This window comes from Exophiala dermatitidis (assembly GCF_000230625.1).
Source record: "Exophiala dermatitidis NIH/UT8656 unplaced genomic scaffold supercont1.2, whole genome shotgun sequence".
Lineage (NCBI taxonomy): Eukaryota > Fungi > Ascomycota > Eurotiomycetes > Chaetothyriales > Herpotrichiellaceae > Exophiala > Exophiala dermatitidis.
In genome coordinates, this window is record NW_008751647.1 from 1,275,943 (window position 1) to 1,299,758 (window position 23,816).

The 23,816-nt window shown below is 52.7% G+C and overlaps 9 protein-coding genes across 9 annotated transcripts; 5 read left to right on the forward strand and 4 right to left on the reverse strand.

The window, feature by feature from the left end:
- Window positions 1–189: 189 nt before the first annotated feature.
- On the reverse strand, window positions 190–4,709 carry HMPREF1120_01965 (ubiquitin-conjugating enzyme E2 Q). Its single transcript, XM_009155995.1, has 2 exons — window positions 4,109–4,709; window positions 190–4,058 (listed from the first exon to the last, which is right to left on the reverse strand). The coding sequence occupies exon 2, from the start codon at window positions 4,021–4,023 to the stop codon at window positions 526–528; it is 3,498 nt and encodes a 1,165-aa protein (XP_009154243.1). The 5' UTR covers window positions 4,024–4,058; window positions 4,109–4,709; the 3' UTR covers window positions 190–525.
- A 458-nt stretch (window positions 4,710–5,167) lies between these two features.
- Window positions 5,168–6,169, forward strand: HMPREF1120_01966 (uncharacterized protein; the record flags this gene model as incomplete). Its single annotated transcript, XM_009155996.1, has 1 exon — window positions 5,168–6,169. One exon carries the CDS (start codon window positions 5,168–5,170, stop codon window positions 6,167–6,169), a length of 1,002 nt encoding a protein of 333 aa, XP_009154244.1.
- On the reverse strand, window positions 5,877–7,458 carry HMPREF1120_01967 (60S ribosomal protein L27-A). The gene is made up of 3 exons (XM_009155997.1): window positions 7,054–7,458; window positions 6,940–6,995; window positions 5,877–6,844 (listed from the first exon to the last, which is right to left on the reverse strand). The coding sequence occupies exons 1-3, from the start codon at window positions 7,058–7,060 to the stop codon at window positions 6,500–6,502; spliced, it is 408 nt and encodes a 135-aa protein (XP_009154245.1). The 5' UTR covers window positions 7,061–7,458; the 3' UTR covers window positions 5,877–6,499.
- A 61-nt stretch (window positions 7,459–7,519) lies between these two features.
- On the forward strand, window positions 7,520–13,887 carry HMPREF1120_01968 (uncharacterized protein; the record flags this gene model as incomplete). The annotated part of the gene is made up of 2 exons (XM_009155998.1): window positions 7,520–7,629; window positions 7,686–13,887. 2 exons carry the CDS (start codon window positions 7,520–7,522, stop codon window positions 13,885–13,887), a joined length of 6,312 nt encoding a protein of 2,103 aa, XP_009154246.1.
- Window positions 13,888–14,395: 508 nt separating this feature from the next.
- On the forward strand, window positions 14,396–15,612 carry HMPREF1120_01969 (uncharacterized protein; the record flags this gene model as incomplete). Its single annotated transcript, XM_009155999.1, has 2 exons — window positions 14,396–14,881; window positions 14,944–15,612. 2 exons carry the CDS (start codon window positions 14,396–14,398, stop codon window positions 15,610–15,612), a joined length of 1,155 nt encoding a protein of 384 aa, XP_009154247.1.
- A 600-nt stretch (window positions 15,613–16,212) lies between these two features.
- HMPREF1120_01970 (calcium binding protein 39) lies at window positions 16,213–17,777 on the forward strand (the record flags this gene model as incomplete). Its single annotated transcript, XM_009156000.1, has 4 exons — window positions 16,213–16,320; window positions 16,414–16,474; window positions 16,626–17,113; window positions 17,277–17,777. 4 exons carry the CDS (start codon window positions 16,213–16,215, stop codon window positions 17,775–17,777), a joined length of 1,158 nt encoding a protein of 385 aa, XP_009154248.1.
- Window positions 17,778–18,543: 766 nt separating this feature from the next.
- On the reverse strand, window positions 18,544–20,835 carry HMPREF1120_01971 (uncharacterized protein; the record flags this gene model as incomplete). Its single annotated transcript, XM_009156001.1, has 1 exon — window positions 18,544–20,835. One exon carries the CDS (start codon window positions 20,833–20,835, stop codon window positions 18,544–18,546), a length of 2,292 nt encoding a protein of 763 aa, XP_009154249.1.
- A 529-nt stretch (window positions 20,836–21,364) lies between these two features.
- On the forward strand, window positions 21,365–22,531 carry HMPREF1120_01972 (uncharacterized protein; the record flags this gene model as incomplete). Its single annotated transcript, XM_009156002.1, has 1 exon — window positions 21,365–22,531. The coding sequence occupies one exon, from the start codon at window positions 21,365–21,367 to the stop codon at window positions 22,529–22,531; it is 1,167 nt and encodes a 388-aa protein (XP_009154250.1).
- Window positions 22,532–22,568: 37 nt separating this feature from the next.
- Window positions 22,569–23,593, reverse strand: HMPREF1120_01973 (uncharacterized protein; the record flags this gene model as incomplete). The annotated part of the gene is made up of 2 exons (XM_009156003.1): window positions 22,569–23,262; window positions 23,325–23,593. 2 exons carry the CDS (start codon window positions 23,591–23,593, stop codon window positions 22,569–22,571), a joined length of 963 nt encoding a protein of 320 aa, XP_009154251.1.
- Window positions 23,594–23,816: the final 223 nt, after the last annotated feature.

Below are 23,816 nucleotides of genomic sequence, written 5' to 3' on the forward strand. Positions count from 1 at the left end.
ATGATGGCTGCTCCCTCTGACCCCTGCCTTGTCTGGCCTCGCTCCCACCCGGTAAATCCACGCATCTATCTCCACAGGTCGTGAGCTGTCAACACGTGTATACTTCTATACCAATGCCCCAACTTCTACAATCCTGGTAGTACTACTGACCCTGGCATCGAATATCACAAAGGCCAACTACTGATGACGCTAGAAACAAATTCAATCTGCATGTGTGTCTCAGTCACTATCAAGCTAATTACATCGTACAATCATGGAGCTCCTTTCCTGCTCCCCGTGGCCATAGAACTAATGCTTTTGTTGCAGACGCGAGTCAGTGCTGCATTGGGCCCATCAATGAACGCCTTGCTTGCTTGCCTTTCACTGTCCCAGAGCCCACTTGTCATTAACGAAAAAACTCCGTAACTCCGCCATAATCTGCACATTTCCCCGATTCCCCAATGTCGTCAATCTGATGGCATTGTTCTCGATCCGCCAATAACGCACGTTTGAGATGCCTGCGGAGAGAAACCGTTTGTCAACCGCTTATTCCTGTTGGATCTTGTCGAATCCCGTAGGAACTTGCCAGCCGTGAGAGAGACAAGCCCGCTTGTATGCGATGATGGCCTCTCCAATACCGTAGGTATCTTGTCCCTGTGTGCTAGTACCAGCGTTCTTGAGCAGCCTCGCAGGCCGTTCTTCATCACAGATCGCCAATCGGACCTGAAGAAGGAGACTTTCGATGCTCTGTGCCGCGCTCCATCCATTGTTGGTCAAGACCTCCATACACATGGCTCCTCCTTCCGTGACATTGCCGCCGCCTCCCTGTGCAAACGGTAGGAACCGAGGTTTGACCACTCGGATAAATGGGGGGCTGAACGGGAACTGATTGGAAAACCGCATCTCCAGAACGATTGAGCTGATTCCGTTCTCTTTCATGTCTTGGGCTAGAGGTAGGGTTAGCGGGAAGCTATGCAGTTCCACGATCCATTGGTACATGTTGTTGACCAGATCACGGTCAATATACCAACCCAAGCTGGCCAGGGCAACCTTGTCTTGAACAGCCAGAGCGTCCTGGAGCAACCGCATGAGGGATTTAGTGGCAATGCTGGTGGCGTCTCGAGGTGGCTCGAGAAACTTGATGTTGTCCACGTTGAGGGTTCCGGGAACGAAATCAGTGACCGGCTCCTCGGATCTCGGCTCCGTCATGGCTTCCTTCTCAATGTTGTTTCCGGCAGACGCTCCATCACTCTGGAGATGCGCGTCAGATTCATCGGCAAGGAAGCTGGTTGTCCCCAGCGCCAGATCGTCGTCGTCGGAAACCACACTGTTGGCGTCATCCTCGCGACTCTCGGCCGTGGCCTGGTCAACCCCCACAATGGTCTTGACACGTTTTCCAGAACCGGTTGGGGCGGCCTGAACACTTTCGCACAGTCTGCGCCACTTGGAGACGGCTGACAAAGGGATGATGAGGGGGGCGGATAAACCATATGCGAGACGAACGGGATCTTGTTTGTAGACTTCTGTTGGTGGTGTATTGTCCCCTTTAAAGCTGGTTTGGGTTTTCACAAAAAGGTATCGTGTTTGGATCCAGTCGAGCTTGTTTACCACGTAGGTTGGCGATGAGCAGACAAACTCGTCGGGTTTGTTCACCACCTCGTTGAGTGAGATAGCTTGCGTAATCGAGAGCATAGAATGAGCCCAATAATAGCCTGGCTTGAGCTGAACTTCCCTGCTGAAGCCCAAGCTGTATTGTGCCTGCGGACTGAAGTAAACCCCATCACCATATCGCCGGCCAGACACCACGTGCTGGTAGTGTAGGCCTTGCCGGAGAATGGAGTGCCAGTTCCACAATCCACTTCCATGCCAGGCAAAAAGGGTGGGATGTTCTGTTCCAGTGGTGGCCGCTTGTTCCATGACACAGGCTCTGAATCGCTTCTCCTTATCCGGGGCTCCTTGCGCAATGCGAAATTGCATCCAGCCATCCATGCCTATGACACGGTCTTCTTTCTTCAACGGGGCGTTCCGCTTGATACTGTCAGTGACTTCGTCGACTTCTGTGATGCACGATCGATTTGACGCCACAATCCAGCGAAGCAGGTTGACGGCTGATTCGGGGATCCGCTCGCTCCACCCCTTGAGAGATCCCCCCCCTTGCAAGTACTCGTACATGTCTCGGACGCTTGGCAATATGTCCAACAACGTGCGGAGATAGGCCTGGTGTCGAAAATCGTCAAACTGTAGATTGTGGCAATACACGTCGACCCCCAAAATGTCATTCTTTCGCCATTCGCCGCGGGGAGTTTTCCGGAATTGGGGGGTTTCGCCGCCTTCCGCAATCTCCTGGCCGACTTCGATGATAGGTAATGCAACGCGCTGGACTCGACAGTGAACGCAAGGCTGGGCCTGGCCGTAATGTGTTAGGACCAACCAGTCTCCCGCCTTGACGTTCTCGCCAGTTGCATAAGGCTCCCCCGGGTCGCACGGGCGGACTCGAATCGTTTTACTAGCGGGAGACCACTGGCCGGCGAAGGACTTTTTTGACTTGCCATAGACTCGAAAATTGTGGCTCAGAATACCCTGTACCTCCTCGTCTGGCAAGAATGGCACAAAGTTTGGCACAACTAGGCCCAGGCCTATAGGCAGGTCCTTGAGCTGGCGGAAAACCACGGCTGTATAGCAGCAGCTGATCAAAAGATCAACCACGGATGGGTTGTTCAGAATCTCGCATTCCAGACTTGGCCCGAAACCAAGAGCCATGTACTGATACAGGCAGAGTGGTTTAGTGCAAACGTAAGGTTTCAGAGCCTCAAAGGTGTCATCCACCCGACAGTGGCATACAAGACAGAACTCAGGACACCGAACGAAATGTCTCAGGACGAATTGCATCATGATCAGCGGTAACGACGCACGCTCGAGTGGAACTTCGAGACTATGGTCAGCCGATACAACAGCTGGAAGCTTGCGACTAGCGGTGTCGTCCAGGGCTTGATATCTTCCTACCTCCTCACTCCCCATATCCTTGGGCTGCACTCGGAGGTCGGCGAATAATGTTTCTGCTCCCAACCAGCTCAGACCATATGATGCCCGCAACTTGATGATCGCGAAAAAGCGCTCCTGGAGGAGTTGGTTGAGTGCTTGGCCGATGAAGAGATGCTCCAGTTGCTTATCGCTATTATCGTTCCTCGCCTGAGTCGTTGCTTCGCCGATGGATCCAGCCCGCCCAAAGATTGCCCAAGCGTCATTGGCAGTGGGTTTGTAGTGCTCGCACAGTCCGACGTGCATAGCCACAGTGCCACGATGGTTGGAGTCCTCCACCAGTCGCTGAGCTCCGATGTATCCTTCTGCATAATGAACCAGAAGCAAAAGGTAATGTTGGCGTCGCAAACCCCACGCATCCATGACTTCTTCAGAAAGACCTATTTTGGGCATGCGGATCGAAATGCACAGGATTCCTGAGGTGATGAAATCGCCAAAAGCACCGACACGGAAGCCCGCTTCCTTGAGAATCTTAACGTCACCTTGCATCTTGTGCAGGCTGACTTTTCTCTTTGAGGCGGAGGTGGGATTCGAGCATACCGGTCTGTTACCTGGACCGTGCTGGATAAGCTCCGAGAAGTCAAAGTCCTCATCCTCTGAGGCAGACAAGTCCGAATCCGTGTCGAACACCTCCGAATCTTGGCTCGCTTCTTCGATGTCCGATGTCGCCTCTCCTCCCTGAGACGTAAAAGCTGCTGTAAGGCGCTGCGACAGCTCCGACAGCATTGCAAAAACTGTCTTACCCCTCGCGCGATCAGTCACCTCTTGCAAAGTCCGTGGGATAATAGGATCGACATTTTCGTCGTCGGTATAGAGCATGAAGGAGTTGCCCTGGGGGTAGTTGTCAAGGTTCGTAGTGCAAACTTGTATGCTGGCGCTGTGCAATTCGGCATCGGTGTAGGTACAACTGATAAGCCCGTCATCAGGAGAGCGCACACCCTTTATGTGAGCAATATCGGCAAGGCTGGCCTCCGTGACATGCTGCTTGAACAATCTCTGCGCCATCGCGGCGAGATTGACCGATTTGGATGTTAAAGAAGCTGTAAATGGAGTTAGAGCGCAGTCTTAGAGGACTGAATGTTGTCCTTACCTGCCTAGTCCCCAAGTTGCTGCGATGTGATCTAGAAGGGTTTAGCCCCTCTAGAAGGGGTTTAAGGCAGTCGCGTGGACAGTTCGACAAAGGGAAGAACAAGGTGGAAGCAACGCGGATAACAGAGTTGGGTGGGATTTTGTCTCACTGTGTAGGAGAGGATGTGAAGGATAGAAGGGAGCACCAAGGTTCTTGAAGTACAGTGGTGTTGACCAACTTGAAGTTCAAAAGCACATGCAACACATAGAGAAAAGCCGCGGGCCCAAATAACCCAAAATGCAGTGGTCTAGGGAACGCGGTGGTAGCATCCTAGAGTGACGCGAGGGTGAGTGAGAAGTGAGGTTAGTGGTAGCGTAGGATTGCCAGTGTGGGCATTGTAGTGAAGTAGGTCGTGCGCTTTCACATACGGTAGCAGAAGGCTGCGTTAACACAGGGGAGGTCACCGATTTCATCACATCGTCCGCTTCCACATTACCTTTGCAGGCTGATGGGAGGCTTCTGTACCTCTTGACCGGCAACAGCACATCCCACATGCCATTACATCTTATGCTGGGCGCCTACAAGCTTGTAGCAATCATGATATGTTAAGCGTAATTGTGAAATCCTGTATCTGGTTGCAGACACCGATCCGGACTTCAACTTCCACTGCAGAGCTCATTTTAAGCTATGTACTTAAAGTCTACTAGTCCTTGCTATGGACGGAGAACGAGCCAATGGATGTACATTGTTGTTGTACTATGTTGCAGTAGAGTCTGTACTAAGCTGAGTGATGTTCTCGCCGGAGAAACTTTGTTCCCCCTTGCGCAGCGCTCTCCAATATCAGACATCGCAACAGGCACTGCCAGTGGTAACAAATTGAATGTGGATGGGGAGGTGGAATGAAGCAGTCTGTTGAGCGGCAATGATTCTTCTTGACCGCAATAACTTGATATAAAGGACGGTGCGGAAACGAGCTTGAAGTCATTCTGCAGCATCGAATCGACGTGAAAACCGACAACATCAAGCCTTGGTCGTTGTCGTCGAGGAGACAGTCCTGTTCCAGCACAAGCGCGAACCAAGATGCCTGCGAGGGTAGAGTCAGAACCAGCCAATACCGACTATGGGTCCCCTGTGCTCGCAAAGCTCAAGCAATCCCAGTTCGACCCTGTCGATTTCCTCAACAACGCTCTTCCTGTCCTGAATTTGTCCTCGCAAACTCAAGCGCAAAAGACGAGCAGGTCTACGCAAATCCAGACTGTTTCCACCGAAAGTCTTACTCTCCTGAACTCCCTCAATACGCTTAATATTCGCGCCTCTTCCGACCTGACGTCTCTGACGGACGAAATAATCCGCAGCGGCAACCGTTTGGCTTACGAGGTGGAGGTTCTGCGTAGCGACGTAAATGGGCTGCATGACCTCTTGACAGAAACGTTGCGAGATGACATCAATCATTTCGTGCAGAACGAGGCCATCTACGAGCCATCAGTTGAACCTGGAGAGGCGGACCGCGACACTCTGCCAGGATCAAAGGAAATGAAAGAGCCAGAGTTCATGACACAACTGCGCTCACTAGGGAAAGTCAAAACTCGCCTCGAAGCTGTCATTGCCCTGTTTGGGGAGGCAATGAAATGGCCGATGCCTCCTTCAGAGCTATCTATGGCCTCCTCTCTGATCTCTGTCTCTTCACCGGAACTAGGCCTTCAAAGCACGGAGGAGGATGAAAAGGCACAGGAGATCCTGCGAAATATTAGGGCAGAGATCACGGGGCTACTTGATACGGACTTGGCTGGGATGGCGGGTATTGAGACGGCCTCACAGAGGGTTGAGGAGTACAGACGGCTGGCGACGTTGTGGAAGGGAACGGGTGAAGAAAGAGCAAGAATAAAATTTGTGGACTCGCTTGCCAAGATGGTCGAAGACAGGAAAAAGGTCCAGCAGGGACGCGGCCTGGCTCGAAACTCTCGGGCAGAGGGTTCGGGCTCGTTAGCAGGAAGAAATGCGAGGGGGTTGGGTGAAGGCGGCGCTGCTTCAGGACTGTTCAGAAACCTGCAGCGTTTAAAAGACGACCTGTATCTTGAATGAGCATATGAAATGTTGCACCATGGTATTTTCGACATGAAATCTGGCGCGAAGAAGGCGCTTAATGCCCCAACCACCCCCCGCACAAGTTTTCATCACGCCGAAATATCTGCCGGCGCCTTCACCGTGCGTCTAAAACCGCCCTTCCACTCGCTGGTCGCATATGAGTTCCATGATGTACAGAGTCGTTTGCCTCGGGTGCAGTTTCAATGTCATTTTATTCATGGATTGCGGCACGGTTTCTGTCGTCCGCGGACGAGCAAATCGAAGTCCCGTACCCTGGTATCGCCGTAAAATGCAGACCGCAACAGACTTTTTCTTCCTTGTCTACCTCTAAAATCGGAGAGGGGTGAAGAACCATCTATTCTTTCCGCTCAGGTATCTCTCCTCCAGAGCCTTCTTCACGTTCTTCTTCGCATCCTCTCTTTGGGAGACCTCCTTGAAAGTGTCGTTCGAGATGACGTTCTTCAATCCCTCCAACTCGAGTGTGTAACGCGTCGGCATGATGTGGTTGTAGTTGATCATCTTGATGAATGGCTTGATCTTTGATCGCTTTTCTGTCCGCTTCTTGCCCATGCGACGGGTGACTTTCAACGGGTAGCGCTCGATGCCTGCGACGAGGGCGTAGGAGAATGGGTGTGCCTTAGTGCCTGAGTCGACTGGTTGGATAATGACGACCTGTAGCGATTTTGTCAATGCTGTTGTTCAAAAATCGTTGACCAGCCAGTTTAACCCAACGAGCCGCCGTTGCTGGTATGAACAGGATTTCGTACCTTCCGTCCGGCATATCGGCCTCGAGTGATGATGGCCACGCGGCCGACCTTGAGGACTATAGTAGCCCAAGTCAGTTCAATCCTCTTCTGCACACTCTCAAAATGTCTGCTTACACTTCATCTTGAGGTCAAACTGTCGACTGGGGATGATCGTGGAATTGGAGGCGCAGGTCGACACAAAATGATGGTGATATTCGAGGTCGCAACTTCCGACTGTGTGGGATTTCGCAGGGCTTGGCGCCTAAAATGTGTGATCCACCCCAGGGCAGTGTGATTGGCCCATATTAGTAAGGTCACATGACCGGCTAGCTTTGTTTACACATCCAAAACGGGAAGGGTCAAACATGATGCAGTCCATCGCCAACACTGCTGGTTATGGCCAGGATATTTGCCAGCACCGAAACTCGCTCCAGCACGTCCAACTCGCTTCAATCTGACCGTTGTATATCTTGCAGGCGATTTTCAAGTTGGTAGTACTGCCGGAAGGACCAGTAAAGGCGCAACATGAGCATCCAAGGCTCTCATCTTAACTGACAGCATTCCTAAAACCGTTCCCCACAACTTGAAGGCATTGACCACCATGTCTACCTATTCAACCAGTTCGAGAGACGCTTCGCGGGACCGTGCTGAGTCTCGAATGGTGAAGCATCAACACTCTTTCTCGGAGTCTGGCAGGAGCTCCGTGCCCATGTGAGTCCCCATTGGATTGTTTCCACCAGTACATAAATATTGATACATCATAATAGGTGGGACAGTTCAGATCCCGACAGAGCTCCTCCACCACTTCCATTGAATCCTGGTGTTCCAGGCAGCCCGATTACAAGATCTAACACGTCCAAACGTATCGATGAAGCTGCAGCTTTGATTGCGGCCAGGGCGCGAGAGAATGCGCCCAGTTCTTACACTGCGAATCCCGCACCAATTTCACCAGAACGTATGATCATGCGAGCTCACAACAGACGAGCACAGAACGTCCTGAGCCCTGGCGGCATCAGACTGAGCGACTCCCTGGAACGACGCTCGCCTGATAAGGGCCTCAGAACCGCCAAGTTCGTGGACTTTGAAGACTTCCGCAGCAGCAGATCCTCCGACCGTGGCCCAGTGCAACCCAGGTCAGAGACCCCAACACCCACAGACAGAGACACTTCAAGAACCAAAGAGAATGAGAGTATACAATCCGCCTCCAATATGCTCGCATTACAGACGGTCAGGACTAGGCAAGATGCCGCCCCCCTCGGGAACATCACAAACAGCGCACCGCCACCTGCGCAACCATCGTTCTCGTTCGATGCCCTGTCTTCTCAGCTACTCAGTCTGACAAACATTGTCACCAATGTGCAAAAGGAGATGGCGAGCCTCAACAAACGAAGCAAAGACAACTACGGCGATCTCATGAGTTTGAAAGAGGCTACAACATCCAGAGACGAGGAGATTCGGAAGAGCCTGCGGGAACTTGTTTCGGGGCTTGAGAACAAGCTCAGCAAGCTTGACGCCCGACTGCTCCCTCCCCCGGATACGAATCGGTCGACATCAAACATGGGGCTCTATATCGACGACAAAGCCCATAACGGCTCGCCACGGAAAAGCTTCGGCCTACCACACATTGGAAGTCCTACGTCCTTTGCAGTCGCCATCGATCGGGAGTTGACTGCCTCGCCCTCTATTGCTTGCGTTGATGGGGCGGCAAGCATCGCTCTACTGGAGAAGGTTCTTAGGGAGATGGCCACCCGTGACGGCCAAGACAAGATCATGAGCACACTAGAGGCGGTGAAATCCCAGGCACTTGTCCGTTCGCAATCATCACCATCCACGCTAGACCCCACCATGATGGCGAAGCTGGAGGACATCCTGATGTTAATGAAGGAGCTCAAGGAGGAATCAGGCTCGAAGGCCCTGGTGCGCTCAGGAGCGGTCGAAACTGGCAAATCTGCTTCCAATCTTGACCTCTACCTTGATGGAGACTCCAAGGCCCCGGGGTTGGCCAAGACGGCCTCTGACTCTGTCAGCGACGAGATTACGAAGACGCTTAAGAGTGTGAAGCAATCCCTGGCTCAAGGTGGTGGCCTCACCAATGAAGTCAAAGTCCTCGTCCGTGAGTTGCGAGGTGAAGTGCTTGGGATGGGTCGCGAGCTTGGAAGAAAACTGGAACAGTCACTCGTCACAGACAAAGGGAGCGCCAGCCAAAATGAACTCGCTGTCCGTGATGAGATTGCGGCGATTGTGCATCAAGGCCTCGCAGAACTCAAGGAGCATATGCATCGCATCGTGCAGGAGAACAGGCGCCGCTCTCTGGAAAAGCTTCAACCACCCGTCGACACTCAGGAAATCATCCAGGCCGTCCAGGGTGTTCTTGCCACATTCCCACGCCCACGCGAAGAGCCTCCAAGAGATCCAGCTGCTGAGAAGGAAGAACTCATCGCTGCAGTGAGAGAAGCATGGGAGGACTGCAAGCCGGAGATTGCACTGGAACATTTCGGACTGGAGCGAGATGAGATTTTGGAGACACTCAAAGAGGGCCTCAAGTCATATCAGCCTCAACAGTCCACTTCAAAGGACATTGGTGCCACCTACGAAGACGTACTTGAAGCTGTCCGCAAGGGACTATCGGAATTGAAAATGCCAGAGTTATCTATACCGGCTATGCTCTCTCGGGAAGACGTCGAAGTGGTCGTGCGACAATGTCTGGAGAGTTTTGAGTGGCCCAGTCCGCGTCTTGCTGAAGGCGGCGACAGTGACCTGAGTCGAGACGACGTTTATCAGGCTATTCGCGAAGGTCTGGCCCAACAGGATCAGACGACCAAGGACTACGTCCTCGATGTAGTAAGGGAGGCCCTCCCCACTCAAGAACCCATTTCCAAGGAAGTGGAGTTCAATCGTGAAGACCTGTTCGATGCCATCAGAGCCTGCCTTGAGGGTGAACAAAACCCACTGGGTGGAATGGGTGAACGAGTAGTCGAAGCCATGCATGAGTTCTTGGGGAGCATGAAAACCGAGTTCCAGCAATACTCTGCCGCCAGCGGAAAGGACACCGAGCAGGTACTCGACGCTCTCAAGGACGGTCTCGAAGACCTCAGAGCGGAGATCGAAAGTTACGTCGACCGAGCCGCAGACGTGACCGGAAAGGACGAAATTATCGACACTGTCAAAGCTGGCTTTGCCGCAATGCAAGCGGACATTGAAAAAGGCTTCAACATTCACAACAGTGGAGCACCCAACACACCTGAGCTCCTCGACGCCATGGAGAAGGAGTTTGAACATCTCCGCGAGACAATCAGCAAGAGCGCTGCGCGAGATAATGCTCTCTCCGACAAGGACGAAATCCTAGATGCAATTCGAGACCTGTCTGACGACAAGCAATCAGCCTTGAGCAGCAACAGCGAGGACCTTGTTCGTCTGGTCAAGGACGAGCTGGAACACATGCGGACGACCCTCGCAGGTACACTCATCAAGAGCGGTTCCTCACTGAACCGCGACGAGGTTCTCGATGCTATCCGCGAAGGACTAGAATGTACCCGATTAGAGCCCAAAGCGGACGGCAACGAAAGCATTCTCTCCAACACAAGTGAATTGCTCGATGCTTTCCAGGACGGTGTCGATGGTATTAGGGCAGACATTCAGAAATTGACCGACCGCCCTGTGGATTTGAGCACTAGTTACGAAATTCTCGACACGCTGAAGACCGGTATCGAGGAAGTGCGGGCCGACATTGCACGTCTTCAAGATAAGCAAAACGAGAACTCCGAGAGTGGGACTGCCAGAGGTCAGGAGATGGTAATCCACGATGAAAACCGCATCTCCTCCGAGATAGAAGGTTTAAAGGTCATGATTACCCAGTTGAGAATCAAAATAGACGCACTGGATGGAATGCCTGCGCCGCCGGCCCCAACAGAGGCACGTATTCACAAAGACGATCTTAATGAGATCTATGATGCGATTCACGGGGTGGAGGAATCCGTTGAACGGTCCAAGCAAGCTGAGATTCATGTTCACAAGGACGACCTCGACGGCTTATACTCGGCAATTAGCCAGGTCAACGTCGCAGTCAACCACATCCGCGAAGCTCCGCCACCCGAAGCGATTATACCCGAGAATGCAGCCTCCAAGGAAGATACTGATGCGATCGAGACCTTACTGCGCAACGTCAAAGCCAAGCTGGATGAAGCCATTGACCCAGACACCAGCATGTTTGCTAGGTCCACCCAGATCGAGGCAGTCGAGGCCACTATGAACGAAATCAAAAGTGCTGTGGAAGCATCGACCTCACGTGCTGGCGAAGAGTCTATCAGAGAGGAATTCACCCTGATCGAGCTCATGTTGAAAGACGTCCAGAACAACATTGAGGAGTTGAAGTCGAAAGTTGACAGCATCCAACCTGCGGAAGACGGTGCCGATAAGATCGAGCTACAGGTTGTGGAGTCATTGTGCCTAGACATCAAAGGCCAAATCGAGGCTATCAAGGTCCCAGATCTCGAAGGGATCCCAAACAAGGACGACTTTGTAGATCTCAAGAACCAGCTGAAAGCCTTTCATGAACAATTCGAGGCCGATAACAGCCTCACTGCTCAGGCTTTCGAGGCGCGGAAAATTGAGCATGGCGGACTTGCAACCAAGATTGATGACGTGAAGAACATCATTGGTGACCTGCGCGACGAATTAATTGGCAAGGTGGACGGCAGTGCAGACGGCATAGTGGAGCTGAACAAAGTGCTTGGTATGCATCACGATGACATGAGTAAGTATGCTACGGCATCCAGCATTGCAGAGATGTCGGAGATGATTAAGGGCGAGCTTGAACGACATATGGAACACCATTCGACCATCAAAGCCGAGATGGAGGAGCGAGACGCTACGCTGTTCACCAAACACGAAGAGACGGGTGTGGAAATCAAGTCCACCATTGAAGATAAATTCAACGAGCTGATGTCTAAATACGACGATGCACAGCTTGCAAGTGATGCCAAGTTGAGTGCGCTTGAGGAACGGGATGCGGCGCACCTTGAAGCCACCAGCGGCACAAAAGCTGTGGTCGATGATCTGAGGTCTTTGATGGACACGCTCGGTTCAACGGTGACGGAAACATGTGAGCGTGTTTCCGAGGACTCCAAGACTGTCTTCAGTTCGATTGAAGAGTCCAACTCCAAATTGGATGGGCTTCGAACAGCAAATGCGTTCGAGCATGGCGTGACGCGGGAGGAAATAGCCAAAGCACTTGCGACAGTGACAAGACTGGAGAGTTCAGTGGCAGACCACCACCCGGTGGTTTTAGCGGCCATTCAGGAAGTGTTGGGCGTGGTAAGCCAGCACTATGAGCACTCCCAGCAACAGACGGAGAGCTTTGCTCGAGTGACGGAGGAGATCAAATCTGGCGTCGATTCAATTCCGGCGGCTATTCCTCCTTTGCTGCCAGCCTTGCCGTCAGCCCCCTCGAGCCCAATCCAGCCGGAAATAACAACCCAGAAAGAATACGATGACAGCGAAGTCCAACAAAAGCTTGACAGTCTACTCGCTCAAGCGACTGAGGCCAAGGAGTTTTTCCATGGTATTGAAAGTCATCAAAGAGACACTCAGGCCTCCTTGGCCAATTTGTCCAAACTTGACGAGATCCATCAGCAGGTGATGTCCACGGCGGCTGAGATTGCGAACATGGTCTCCACCCAGACGAGACTAATGGCCGAACATCATGACTCCAAGGCCGCTGAAGCCAGAGAAGCTGCCATCGCGCTGGAGAAACGAACAGCGCAGAAGGAGAAGGTTGAGGCGGAGATCGTGGCCATGAATCAGGAGAAGAATGCCTTACTGCACTCGATGGCAATGCTAAAGCACGAACAGGAGGAGCTCATTGGACAAACCAAGAGGTTGACTCGCGACGTGGCGAAGTTGGAGACGGCCTTGCAGATTCGACAGGAAGAGATGCGGGAGATGAATGCCCGGGCAGAAGTCCTTGAACGGCGTATAATCGAGGGTCTGGTCAATCAGGCACGTTCGGTGAAGACGAGCTCGAAGCCAATGCGCAGAGCCCGAATTACGCCAGCCGAAAGAGACGCATCCATGAGTCTGAAAAGAGTACCCAGCACCACCAGCACGGTGACCGCCAAAACTTCCATCAAGAGTGGGAATTCTGCCATTGGCAACGCCGTGGGCATGGCTCTTAAAAAGCGAACGCCGTATGGAGCCAATGTAAAAGTGTCTGCGACTCCAAGAACATCAGCCGTTGATCGTCGAATACTCAGCACAAGCCACGTCACGGGCAATCGAGGGCGGAATACACCTGAAATGACAATGGTGCTCGCTCCTGTGCCCAAATCCACGGGTTTTGCCAGCCTCAAGAGAAGCCAGTCGGTGAAGAGCAACCCCAGCAGTTATCTCAACGGGCGCAAAGCAAGCTGGAACGGGGTTTCTTCCGATTTGACAGACAAGGAGAACTTTAGTGTCGATTATGAAAATAGCGAGGACGAAGACGACATGGGCACCGACGCGGGTACCGAGAGAAGGGGCAGCTACGGCACGAGTGTCATGTACAGTGACAGCATGACGTACGGGAGCGGAAGCTCCTTAAGTGGACATAGCAGACGTTCGACCAGCTGTGCAAGCAGTCTTGTCGGAACGGTCAATGGGCAGACTGACAGCATTGCAGAAGAGGAGGAAGGCGAGACACAGGAGGCGCAGACGGCCGTTGTCTTACACGACAGTGCCCCTGACGGTAGCCAGATCAACTCCGGTCAGGACAATTCGATGGCGCTTACGTCCTTTGAGGGCCTTGAGACTCCTGGGGTGGCGGCTGATAACCTCTCTGACCTTCAGCCACCGCCGCTCATCACTGCGGAAGGGCTTAAGTATCATGGCAGTGATAGTGGCCTCGGAAGCGAGCCATTGACCGCGGGCACACAGGAGCATATCGGTGAAGCGCAGGAATACTTCCAGATGACGGCGCAGGAGACGCAGACGTGAAAAGGAGAAGAGCTGATAGTCGTCAAGATTGGATACTACGTATGGAGGGGCCGGCGTTCAAGTTCTAGGTCCTGGTGTAAGCGGGAATGAGCGTTCAGCAGCCGGAGCAAGGAGAATGATTGTTGGATTGGAGTTTGAATGGTTTGCAACGAGATAGCATTTGTTAATCAACATGATGACATGGAATAATGTGCCAGGCAGGGCACTACAGAGAGTACAACGCTGTATGCTGTGATCGCGGTCCCCTGAATAAATTGCACAAGGCTGGCGCCCCCTGGTCGGCAGCCTTCCCCAACAATTCGGCGGCTTTGGCGTCATTGCGGCTTCTGATTTGCTCCCAAACGGAATTGGTCGCCTGCCACCTGCAACTCGGCGAGCACTGCATCATCTGAACTGTCCAGCGTCCAGATCCTCTTATGCAGCGATGCGAGAGATCGATTGATCCTTTCGACGTCTTGTCAATCTATACCAGTTTACAAAGAACCCGACTGCTTCCCCGTGCTCGACAATGATTGATCCTTTCCCTCCACCACCGGCGTGGCTCGTCGAACTGGTCAAGCCGTACTGCGACGCCCTCTACCTTCCGACCTTACCGTACCATATCCATGAAGTCCTATTCTCATTCATCCTCTACCAGACGACACAGTCCATCATCTCTCCCGTCTTGTCGAACTTCCTGTTTCCGAACATCTATTCGAAGCTCACGCGGCGGACGCGCATCAACTGGGATGTGCATGTTGTCTCGCTGGTGCAGTCATGCTTGATCAACACCTTGGCCCTATGGGTGATGTTCAAAGACAAAGAGCGATATGATATGCAGAACAATGCGATAGAACGAATATATGGTTACACCGGTTCTTTGGGCCTTATTCAAGCCTTTGCGACAGGATATTTTGTTTGGGACCTGGTCGTGAGCACTCGGTACCTCAAGATCTTTGGACCTGGTATCTGGGCTCATGCTGTGACTGCACTTTCGGTCTTTTCTCTGGGCTTTGTAAGTTTTGTTCGCAGCCGCCAACTTGTGTCTATTTTTGAGCTAACCAGTATGATTTACAGAGGCCTTTTTGCAATTACTACGGTCCAGTGTTTATCCTCTATGAACTCTCCTCGCCATTTTTGAACATCCACTGGTTCTGCGACAAGCTTAACATGACTGGGTCCAAACTCCAATGGTACAACGGCATGATACTCCTCGCCATGTTCTTTTCTTGCCGGCTGCTCTGGGGCACTTATCAGTCCCTCCGAGTATACCAGGACGTCTGGCATACCATGCACCTGAACTCGACCGGCCCACTGATACGAGAAATCCAGAGCTCGGCGCATTCCTCGATCTTCGTTCCTCGGGATGGTCAATTGTGTCTAGGCGACCAGAGCTGTCTTGTCGCCCAGTCGGAGGTGATGAAGTTTACTGGGTCGCATACCAAGCCTATCCCGCTGTGGCTGGCTGCCGTGTACTTGACTTGCAATCTGGTGCTCAATTCGCTGAATTTCTACTGGTTTGGCAAGATGATTGAGACGGTGCGTAAGCGGTTCCAAGGCAAGCCTCATGACGAGTTCCCCCGCGAGCGTCATCATGAGAGGAAGACTAGCGTGGTTGAGGAGATGGCTACGGAGCTGGACTATGAGACCATGTCTGGGCCGAAGACACCGCTGGAGGAGAAGGACGATGTTATTGCCAGAAGCACGGCGGTGAGTGATGGCTCGGCGGAGGTGAAGAAGCGCTAGTTCGTGGGCTCTGTCTTTGTGCAATTGATCACGCGACAAGGAGGTTGGTCATTTGGTGTGGTTTATATCTGGGCACTGGCAGCTGAGGTAGCTTATTTTGAATTAACATCATGTCCTTGTTACCGGCTGGTTCACACCACTAACAAGATGCTCTCTACCTCTCTCATGCCCAGAGTTATCTTGCCCCTGCGTACTGTTCACAGACTATGGCGTACTGGTAGATTGGGTGTGTGTCTTCCTGCAGTGATGCAGGAAGAGTCTGATCTAATCTAATCTCTGTGATGTCTGATCGTGCCGATGACGGAACCAGGCTTGGCGAGATTGTTGTTGCCCCAATCGACCGAGGATGCAAACATCTAGAACAAAGTTGCCGTCCCCGTTGGAGGAACCCCTGACCCGGCGTAACAATTCAAGTCGAGATCGACAGGGCAACATCAACTCCAGACTCACAGTTGAGCGGACAAAAGTTAAAATCTTCAGGACGCATCTACAATACGCTTCCAGGCACAGCATCCACCTCTATTCTCTACAGAGTCTGCACCTCCAGTACTGACCGGCGCCTTGCGCCCCCGTCTTCTGCCCTTGCTTTGATCGATCATCATGGCGTTTCTGTTTGGAGGCAGAGGACGCCAGAAGCAGCCCGCCGAAATCGCCAGATCACTGAAGGAACTGCTGTCCAAATTGGCTGAACCGAGCCCAAATCCTAAGGTTAGCGAAGGAACCATGGCCGGCACTGGCAGACAAAAAGACACTGCACTGTGGGGAATATTGGGCTGACCAGATGCGACATGGCACTCACAGGTCGAAGAAGATGTCGCGAAACACATGTCCCAAATGAAGTTGATTGTCCAAGGCACACCTGGTCAGTCTTTCAACGCTCCGTTGCCCTGAATTTGTCGAGACTAGCGGTTCTAGACGCATTCTTTCTGTGCAGCATAGCACAACCGATCGACCGTGTTCTAACACCAATGATCGACCTCTGTCCTACATGTTCTAACAAGAATGACCAACAGAAGCCGAATGCAGTCCCGAACAAGTCCACCAACTAGTCCACTGCATTATCCAGGAAGACATACTTTTCGAACTGGCAAAGTCCATCCGTCTCCTCCCCTTCGAAGCCCGCAAAGACGCCCAGATCATCTTCTCACATATCCTCCGCTTTCGATCCCCCGGTAGCAGCGCAACAAGCGGCCAGTCCGAGCCCTCGGCGATATCGTACCTTGTTCTACAGCGACCCGAGATCATTGTCGAGTTATGTCGTGGTTATGAATATCCTCAGAGTGCGATGCCGTGCGGAACGATCCTGCGACAAGCATTGCAGTACGACACGATCGCTGCGGTGATATTGTATGACGAGTCGCAGCCGGGGGAGAAGGCTGTACAGTTGAAAGATGTGGATATCAGTCGCAAACAGAGTGGTCGGGGAGTGTTTTGGGAGTTCTTCACTTGGATCAATAAGGGGAGCTTTGAAGTCAGCGCGGATGCCTTTACGACTTTTAGGGTATGTTCGCTGTTGAACTTGGTGGTTGGATTCCTTTCCCTCCCTGAGTTGCTGTTGGCATGCTTTATATCTGGTCATGTTGGTTGTTATGCAATTTTCCATTATCCTCCTTGACCGAGATACAAGCCATTGAGCAGAACTAACATGGGATTTTTCTGTCTAGGAAATCTTAACCAAGCACAAACAGCTCGTCTCGCAATACCTCATCACAAACTACGACCTTTTCTTCAAACAACACTACAACCCGACCTTATTACTGTCGTCTTCATACGTCACAAAACGACAGTCTATCAAACTCCTAGGCGAACTGCTCCTCGACCGAGCCAACTATGTCGTCATGACCCAATATGTCGCTAGCGGTGACAATCTCAAACTCACCATGAACCTGTTGAAGGACGACCGGAAAATGGTGCAATATGAAGCCTTTCATGTCTTCAAGGTCTTTGTGGCCAATCCCAATAAGAGCGATGAAGTCAGAAGGATCCTGATCAAGAACCGGGGCCGATTGTTGAGGTTTTTGCCGGGCTTTCTTGACGGGCGCACGGATGATGATCAGTTCCTGGATGAGAAGAGCTTTTTGTTGAGGCAGATTGAGAATTTGCCAGAGAAAGGTAGCCAGCAGGCTCTGGGTGCGGATGGTGCTGGTGTCCGTGTGGGCGCATGAAGTTCGACGCCCCGAAGGGTTTGGCTTTAACTTTGTTCAAGATTTCTTGAGGATGCTGTGGTCGGCGCTTTTTCTTTCTCCGGTTGATGTGGTATGAAGTGCTGCGGTACAGTGCGGTGCTGGGAGCATTTGTTAAAGGGCGCTCTGGGCGATGGCAAGCGGTGCTTTATATGTGCTTAGAAAATCGTCCTGCGTTTTCGGCAGCTAGGTGCTTGCTCTTCTTTTATGAAAGTCACGAATGAATTGAATGTATGAATGTATCTTAAATGGCATGTTCGCAAATCCATAAGAGCAGTCCAGTTCAATTAACCAATGCATTGAAAGTGGTCCAGGACTAGTTACTACGAAAGTGAAGTTAGTTGGTAGGGGGAATATTTTATTTCTTAGCGAGGAGTATTGATTAGCGGGAGGGCGCGTAGGAACAATCATCATGATAAGGTAATCATGCACACTCCAGTGCCATGCATCTAGTGGTGTCTCCTTCGGTGCTGTATTATCGAACTCGGATGCAGAGGAGCATGTCTAACTTCATTCCCTCGAAGGACAAGCCGGAGCACATGAAAGAGAGGGGCCGAGGGAGGCTATTCACAACATACAGTAGGAGCACAAAATCACAGAAGACCACAAAGGAATACTATTAGGACCTTGAATAGAAGCAAATTCATCACATCGTCATATTGAACCCAGCCAGCAAACATCTACACCACCATCCAGACCCGTAGCAGAATAAGGTATATAAAAGGTAACAGAGAACAACTGACAAACACTACTTCTCCCCATCCTCCTTCTTCCCTTCCTTATCATCCAAACCCATATCCTCCATCTCATCCCCCAACAGCTCCAACTCGACCTCCTCGCCAACCCAGCCCTCAAACTCCTCCAGCCCCTTCTGGATATGGACCTTGAACCGAATAACATCTTCCAGACACCGCTCGACACCGGAATGCAATTCCTCACGGACGCGGGCGGCCTCTTCCCGCATCGACTCCCAAGCAACCTGGACCTCGATTTCGCGCTGTTCAAGCTCGACCACACCTCTCTCCAAACCCTCACGCATGCGAGCGAGTTCCTTTTCGAGTTTCTCAATCGCACTCGTCTGCTGCGTGTAGATTGTATTATTGCTTTCCTTGAGGCTGGCATATAAGCGACTGGCCTCGTTGACGCGGTAATTGAGGTTGTCGATCTCGGTGTTTTTCTCGTGTAGGGCTTCCGAGATGTTGTCGAGAAAGTCGCGGGCGTTGAGGTCGGCGTCCGCAGCGGCTTTGCGCCGTTCGTTGATTTCCTTGCGTAAAGCGATGAATGCGTTGCGAACGGCGCCGCGAAGATCTAGATTTAATAGGTGGATGGGCGAGTATCCGACGTTGTGGTCGGCTAGAAGCCTATCCGTGGAGCCTCCAGATGCTTCTGCCGCCGTCGTCGATGAGCCGTGTCGTCTTGAAGAAGATGATGATGATGATGAACGTTGTTGCGACGTTGACAAAAACTTGCTGTTTTCGGACACGTTAAGCCGTAGTTCGTAGTCGGCTCCTTTGGCGTTGACGGCCGTCGAAGGAATCAGCGATAATTGGTATCCTAGAGAATTGTACCGCTTCACCACCGCTTCAAGGTCCTCGAGCTTGCGGGCTGTTTCGGCCTCTTTCTCTAACACTTGTTTGTTGAGTTCATCCAGTGCTGCCACGGCGTCTTCGTGGGATTTGGTCAGTCGTTCCCGCTCCGTGTTCATCCGGTCAATGTCCTGGATGTTGAGACCCTGTCGGTCGACAGATTGTTGTAGACCTTGTCTTTCTTGTTCGACTACTTGCAAGTCCGCTACTGTTCGTTGGATTTCCGCCTCGAGGATCTTGATCCGTGAATCGTACTTTTCAATCTTGGCCTGTACATTTGCGTTGTATTCTTCGAATTTCTTCTTGTCATCTTCCAAGATCTTGAAGTGTTTGTCGAGTTTTGCAATGTCCGGTGCATTGCGTTCGAATTCTTCAATCTGTGCTTTCAGTGCTTCGTGCTCGGCCTCGTACATTTTGAGTTCTTCGACGTGTTTGGCATTGACGCGTTCGAATTCCTCGTTCATCGCCTGGATGTGCGGTTGGAGTGCTGCGTCTTCGCTCTCCTCGTCGTCCTCGGGGCCCATCTGTAGCCAGTCCTGGTAGGCGCCGAACAAGAATCGGAACACAATGCGGTCGCTGGACACGTCGATGCCGGCTTCGGCGCATGCGTCGTCGTAGGCACCGCGCGAGAAATTGTCCAGCATTTGCGCCAGTTGCATCATCCAGTGTAGCAGGCCCAGAAAGCGTGGCCAGTTTTGTCCACCGACCGCTACTAGATGTGACTTGGTGATGTCTCTTTCGTAGGGATAACGTAGTTGCTTCATGATCGGCGGGACCTCGGTGTCGATGCCCTTCTGAAATCGGTACCCTGGATCAATTCGCTTATAGAGCCACTGGAACATGAGCGTAAAGTCCTTTTGTGTGGGCGATTTGACCGAGTTTTGTGTCAACGAGTGTTTCATCTCCAGCTCAAAGTTGTTCTGCGTCAGGTAGTCTAGCAGCTCCTGACTCAGTCGCGCCCTATACGACGAGTCCCTCAGTGGTCGTGGGTCTTTCGGCGCGCCGGTCGGGGCCGGAGGTTGTGAGAAGAAGGATTGGTGCGCGACGGGCCCGTGGGCGGATGGCCGTGAGAATATACTGCTTCGGCGCTGTAGGCTTTGCGTCGCTGGTGTTTGTGGACCGAATAGCTGGTTGGGTGCCAGACTCTGTCGTCCCGTGTGCGCGCTTCCGAAGACGTTGTTTGACGCTGACCTTCGCACAGTTGATATGCCCATGTCGGCCAGGTTCCCGCCGGATGAGGATCGGTGAAAATTGGGCTGCGCTGGGCGCTGAATGCTTTGGTTTATCGATGTCGATCGTACATGCGAGGCCGTGTAAGGCGCATTTCGTAGTTCATGGCTCGAAGACACGCGCTTGACCGCGGACGCAGGCTGTGGGATCCCACTGAAGTTCTGGATGTTGCCTAAGGTTTCGCGAGGGCGCCGCACGCTGAACAGGCCTGTTGGCTGCGACATGGCGGCGGTCGCGTGTCGCGAATGATGTTGCTAACACTCGAGCTATTTCCAGTATGCGCCGACGGTATTCTGAGGTAATGAATTTTCGACAGTCGAAGAGCGACTGGGGAGATCGCGGTTGTAAAGCGGTGGAGCAGGGGTTTCGTGAAAGTGTCAACAGCCGTGTTCGGCATGGAGCCATCCAATGTCCGGCCGAAACTGCAAACACTGCCAGTTACCGGAGCGACGACCCTTGCAGCCTTGCTGACTAACTTGGCCCAGCCTCACAGTACGTTCACGTGATGCCTTCAGCCGCCATTGAAGTGCCTCGGTTCTCCGGCCTTGGCAGAAGATGGCTGGACTTGGACAATCGGGTTGCTCCAGATTGAATGCACCATCGTCTTCGTCAACCATCTCTGGCCTTCAGTCTTAGGCGTTTTCATCAGAGTGATAACTTGAGGTGGCTCGCCTCTCTGTCACACAGGTCCAGATACCTGCGGTCTCAGTCCCAATGCGATAAGCGCTGTTGGATCTGTGCCGTAACGCCGCCATGGCACCTCGCGAGGACCTCGTCGCCTCAGCGGTGAACTTTCTCCAGGACCCGTCTGTTGCTTCAGCGCCTCTTGAGAAGAGAATCGAGTTTTTGAAGTCGAAAAACCTTACGCAAGAAGAAATTGATCTGTCTTTGGCCCGCGCCAGCACCGATGCTCCTCAGCCGCCTCCGTCTCCAAACGCCCAGTACTATCCGCCTGCCCAGCAAGTGAGAGGCCCGCCGGGTCCGCGATATCCATACCCTTACAATCCCTATGGCGACTATCAACCTCCACCGCCTCCCGAACCCCCTCGACGAGATTGGAGGGATTGGTTCATCATGGCGACCGTTGTTGGAGGGGCCAGCTATGGCCTCTACGTCCTCGCCCAAAGATACATCAAGCCGTTGATCGCACCACCCACACCGCCTCAGCTCGAGCAGGATAAGGCGGCCATTGACGAGCAGTTTAACAAGGCTTTCGCACTGCTAGATACGCTGTCTTCTGATACAGCTGCGTTGAAGGAGGCCGAAGAAGCTCGCACGCAGCGACTAGACAATACCATCACGGACATTGAGACCATTGTTGCAGAGTTGAAGTCGGCTAATATGCGAAGAGAGGATGATGCGCGCCGAATGGAGGCCGAGATCAAGAACATGAAGGACAGTCTGCCACGATCAATCGACAGTGTCAAGGAGGCGAGTGAGAGGCAATTGAAAGAGCTGAGCAGTGAACTAGGCAGCCTGAAATTGCTACTAGGGAACCGCATGGGTGGTTCCAGCGGGTTGGGTTCGGCAGCTCAAGGGCCTCCGCGGACCCAGCCAGGTACAATTCCCAGCGCAAACCCTGCTGTCGGAACTCCATCAATGGAGGCTGCGCCGACCAACAACGCCAATTCGACCAATCCACGGCCGCCTTTCGCAAGTGCTGCCACAACTCATCCTACGTCTGCCTCTGGGCCGGCATCTTCGTCGGCGCCTCCCAGACCAGCATCTGCAGCGCCGTTTAGTTCTTCATCAGGCGGCAAAGCAGCGATCCCGGCCTGGCAGATGGCCGCGGCCAACAGGATGAAGGACTCCACCCCTGCATCGAACCCATCTGGGGGTTCTGCCCCTACCACAAACGGATCTAGTAGTACACCACAGGCCGATGGCGCAGAAGCTGTGGCTACACTCATGTCGAGTTGAGGCTTTCAATGAATATAATCCCCACCCGAGGCTTCCATCATGATTGTCCTTCTTCGCCTGCTCCTCCACCGAATCTTGCTCTCGCAATTTCTTTGAATAGGGCCATCGTCTTGTCTTCTTTCTCCTTGATCTGTGCCAACCGGGCCTCTCTTTCGGCACGTTTGGCGCGCAGAATTTCTTCTCTACGAAGCTCCCTCTCATTCTTCCGCCGTTCATTCTCCTTTTGCATCCTCTTCAACTCGCCCAGGCTATCTTCGTCGCCCATCACGTCGGCTTCCCGTAATTCCACATCGCCTTCTTCCTTGGCTGTGGCAAAGGCGCGATTTGACTCGGCCTTCTCTTTTTTCTTCTCTAATTGGCGCTCGCGAGTCCCGGGCTCGGCACGCGGTGCCAGCTCTTCCAGCCGTTCCTTCTGTAATTTCCGGTCTAGAAGTCGTTCGTGACGAAGGTCTTCCCTGTACTTGTCTCGGGCGGAAGCCGCCTCTTCTCGCGCTTGCTCATCGCGGGCTCGCAGGTCTTGCAGTGAAGGTATAGAGGGCCCTAGACCGTGGTCGCGAGTGCTACTGTCATGTCTTGACGTGCCGGATGAGGTTGGAGGTGGTGGACCATACTCGTCGTCATCTTCATCCGTTCTATCGCCAGTTCTTTGGATCTCTGTAGCTGATGCTGATGCTCTGGCTTTTTCAAGCGTCTTGGGGTCGTACCAACCCTCCGCCAGTTCTCCACGGTTCCTGCCATGTTAGTAACTTCTTGGGAAGGGGCCCGGAGACCTTTGCGGTAGATAGCACTATACCATTTGCCAACAAAGCTTTTCCATCTACCCTTCACCTCAGTCTCGTCGAGTTCTTCAATATTCAGTCGCTTCTGTATGTCGAGGTACAGGGCAAACATGGGTCGATATAGCGGCAGGTCGTGGCGGGAGATCTCGCGGACTCCGAATGGCAGGTCCTTCTTGGGCGCATGACGAGGCGAGGGGGATCGATGGCGGGATCTTTTGCTTTCTCTTTCGTGTCGATGAGGAGAGTGTGGCCGCGACCGTGTTCTATGGCGAGTGCCGTGCATCATGCCTGTCAATTGCTGAAAATCTGTCGAGGTGAATCGAAATGCGCTCAAGTTGTGCTGCTTGACCCGGCGGACAAGCGGATTGCGGAACAGTCCCACGCTTCTCCCTCCACCACTGCAATGAATCCCGTCATATGCCAAGCCTCGTCGATCTCGGACTTTGACTTCGCTCGGGTTTTCTCCAGATCCTCGTTATGCCATCCGCCCATTCCTTGTCGTTTTG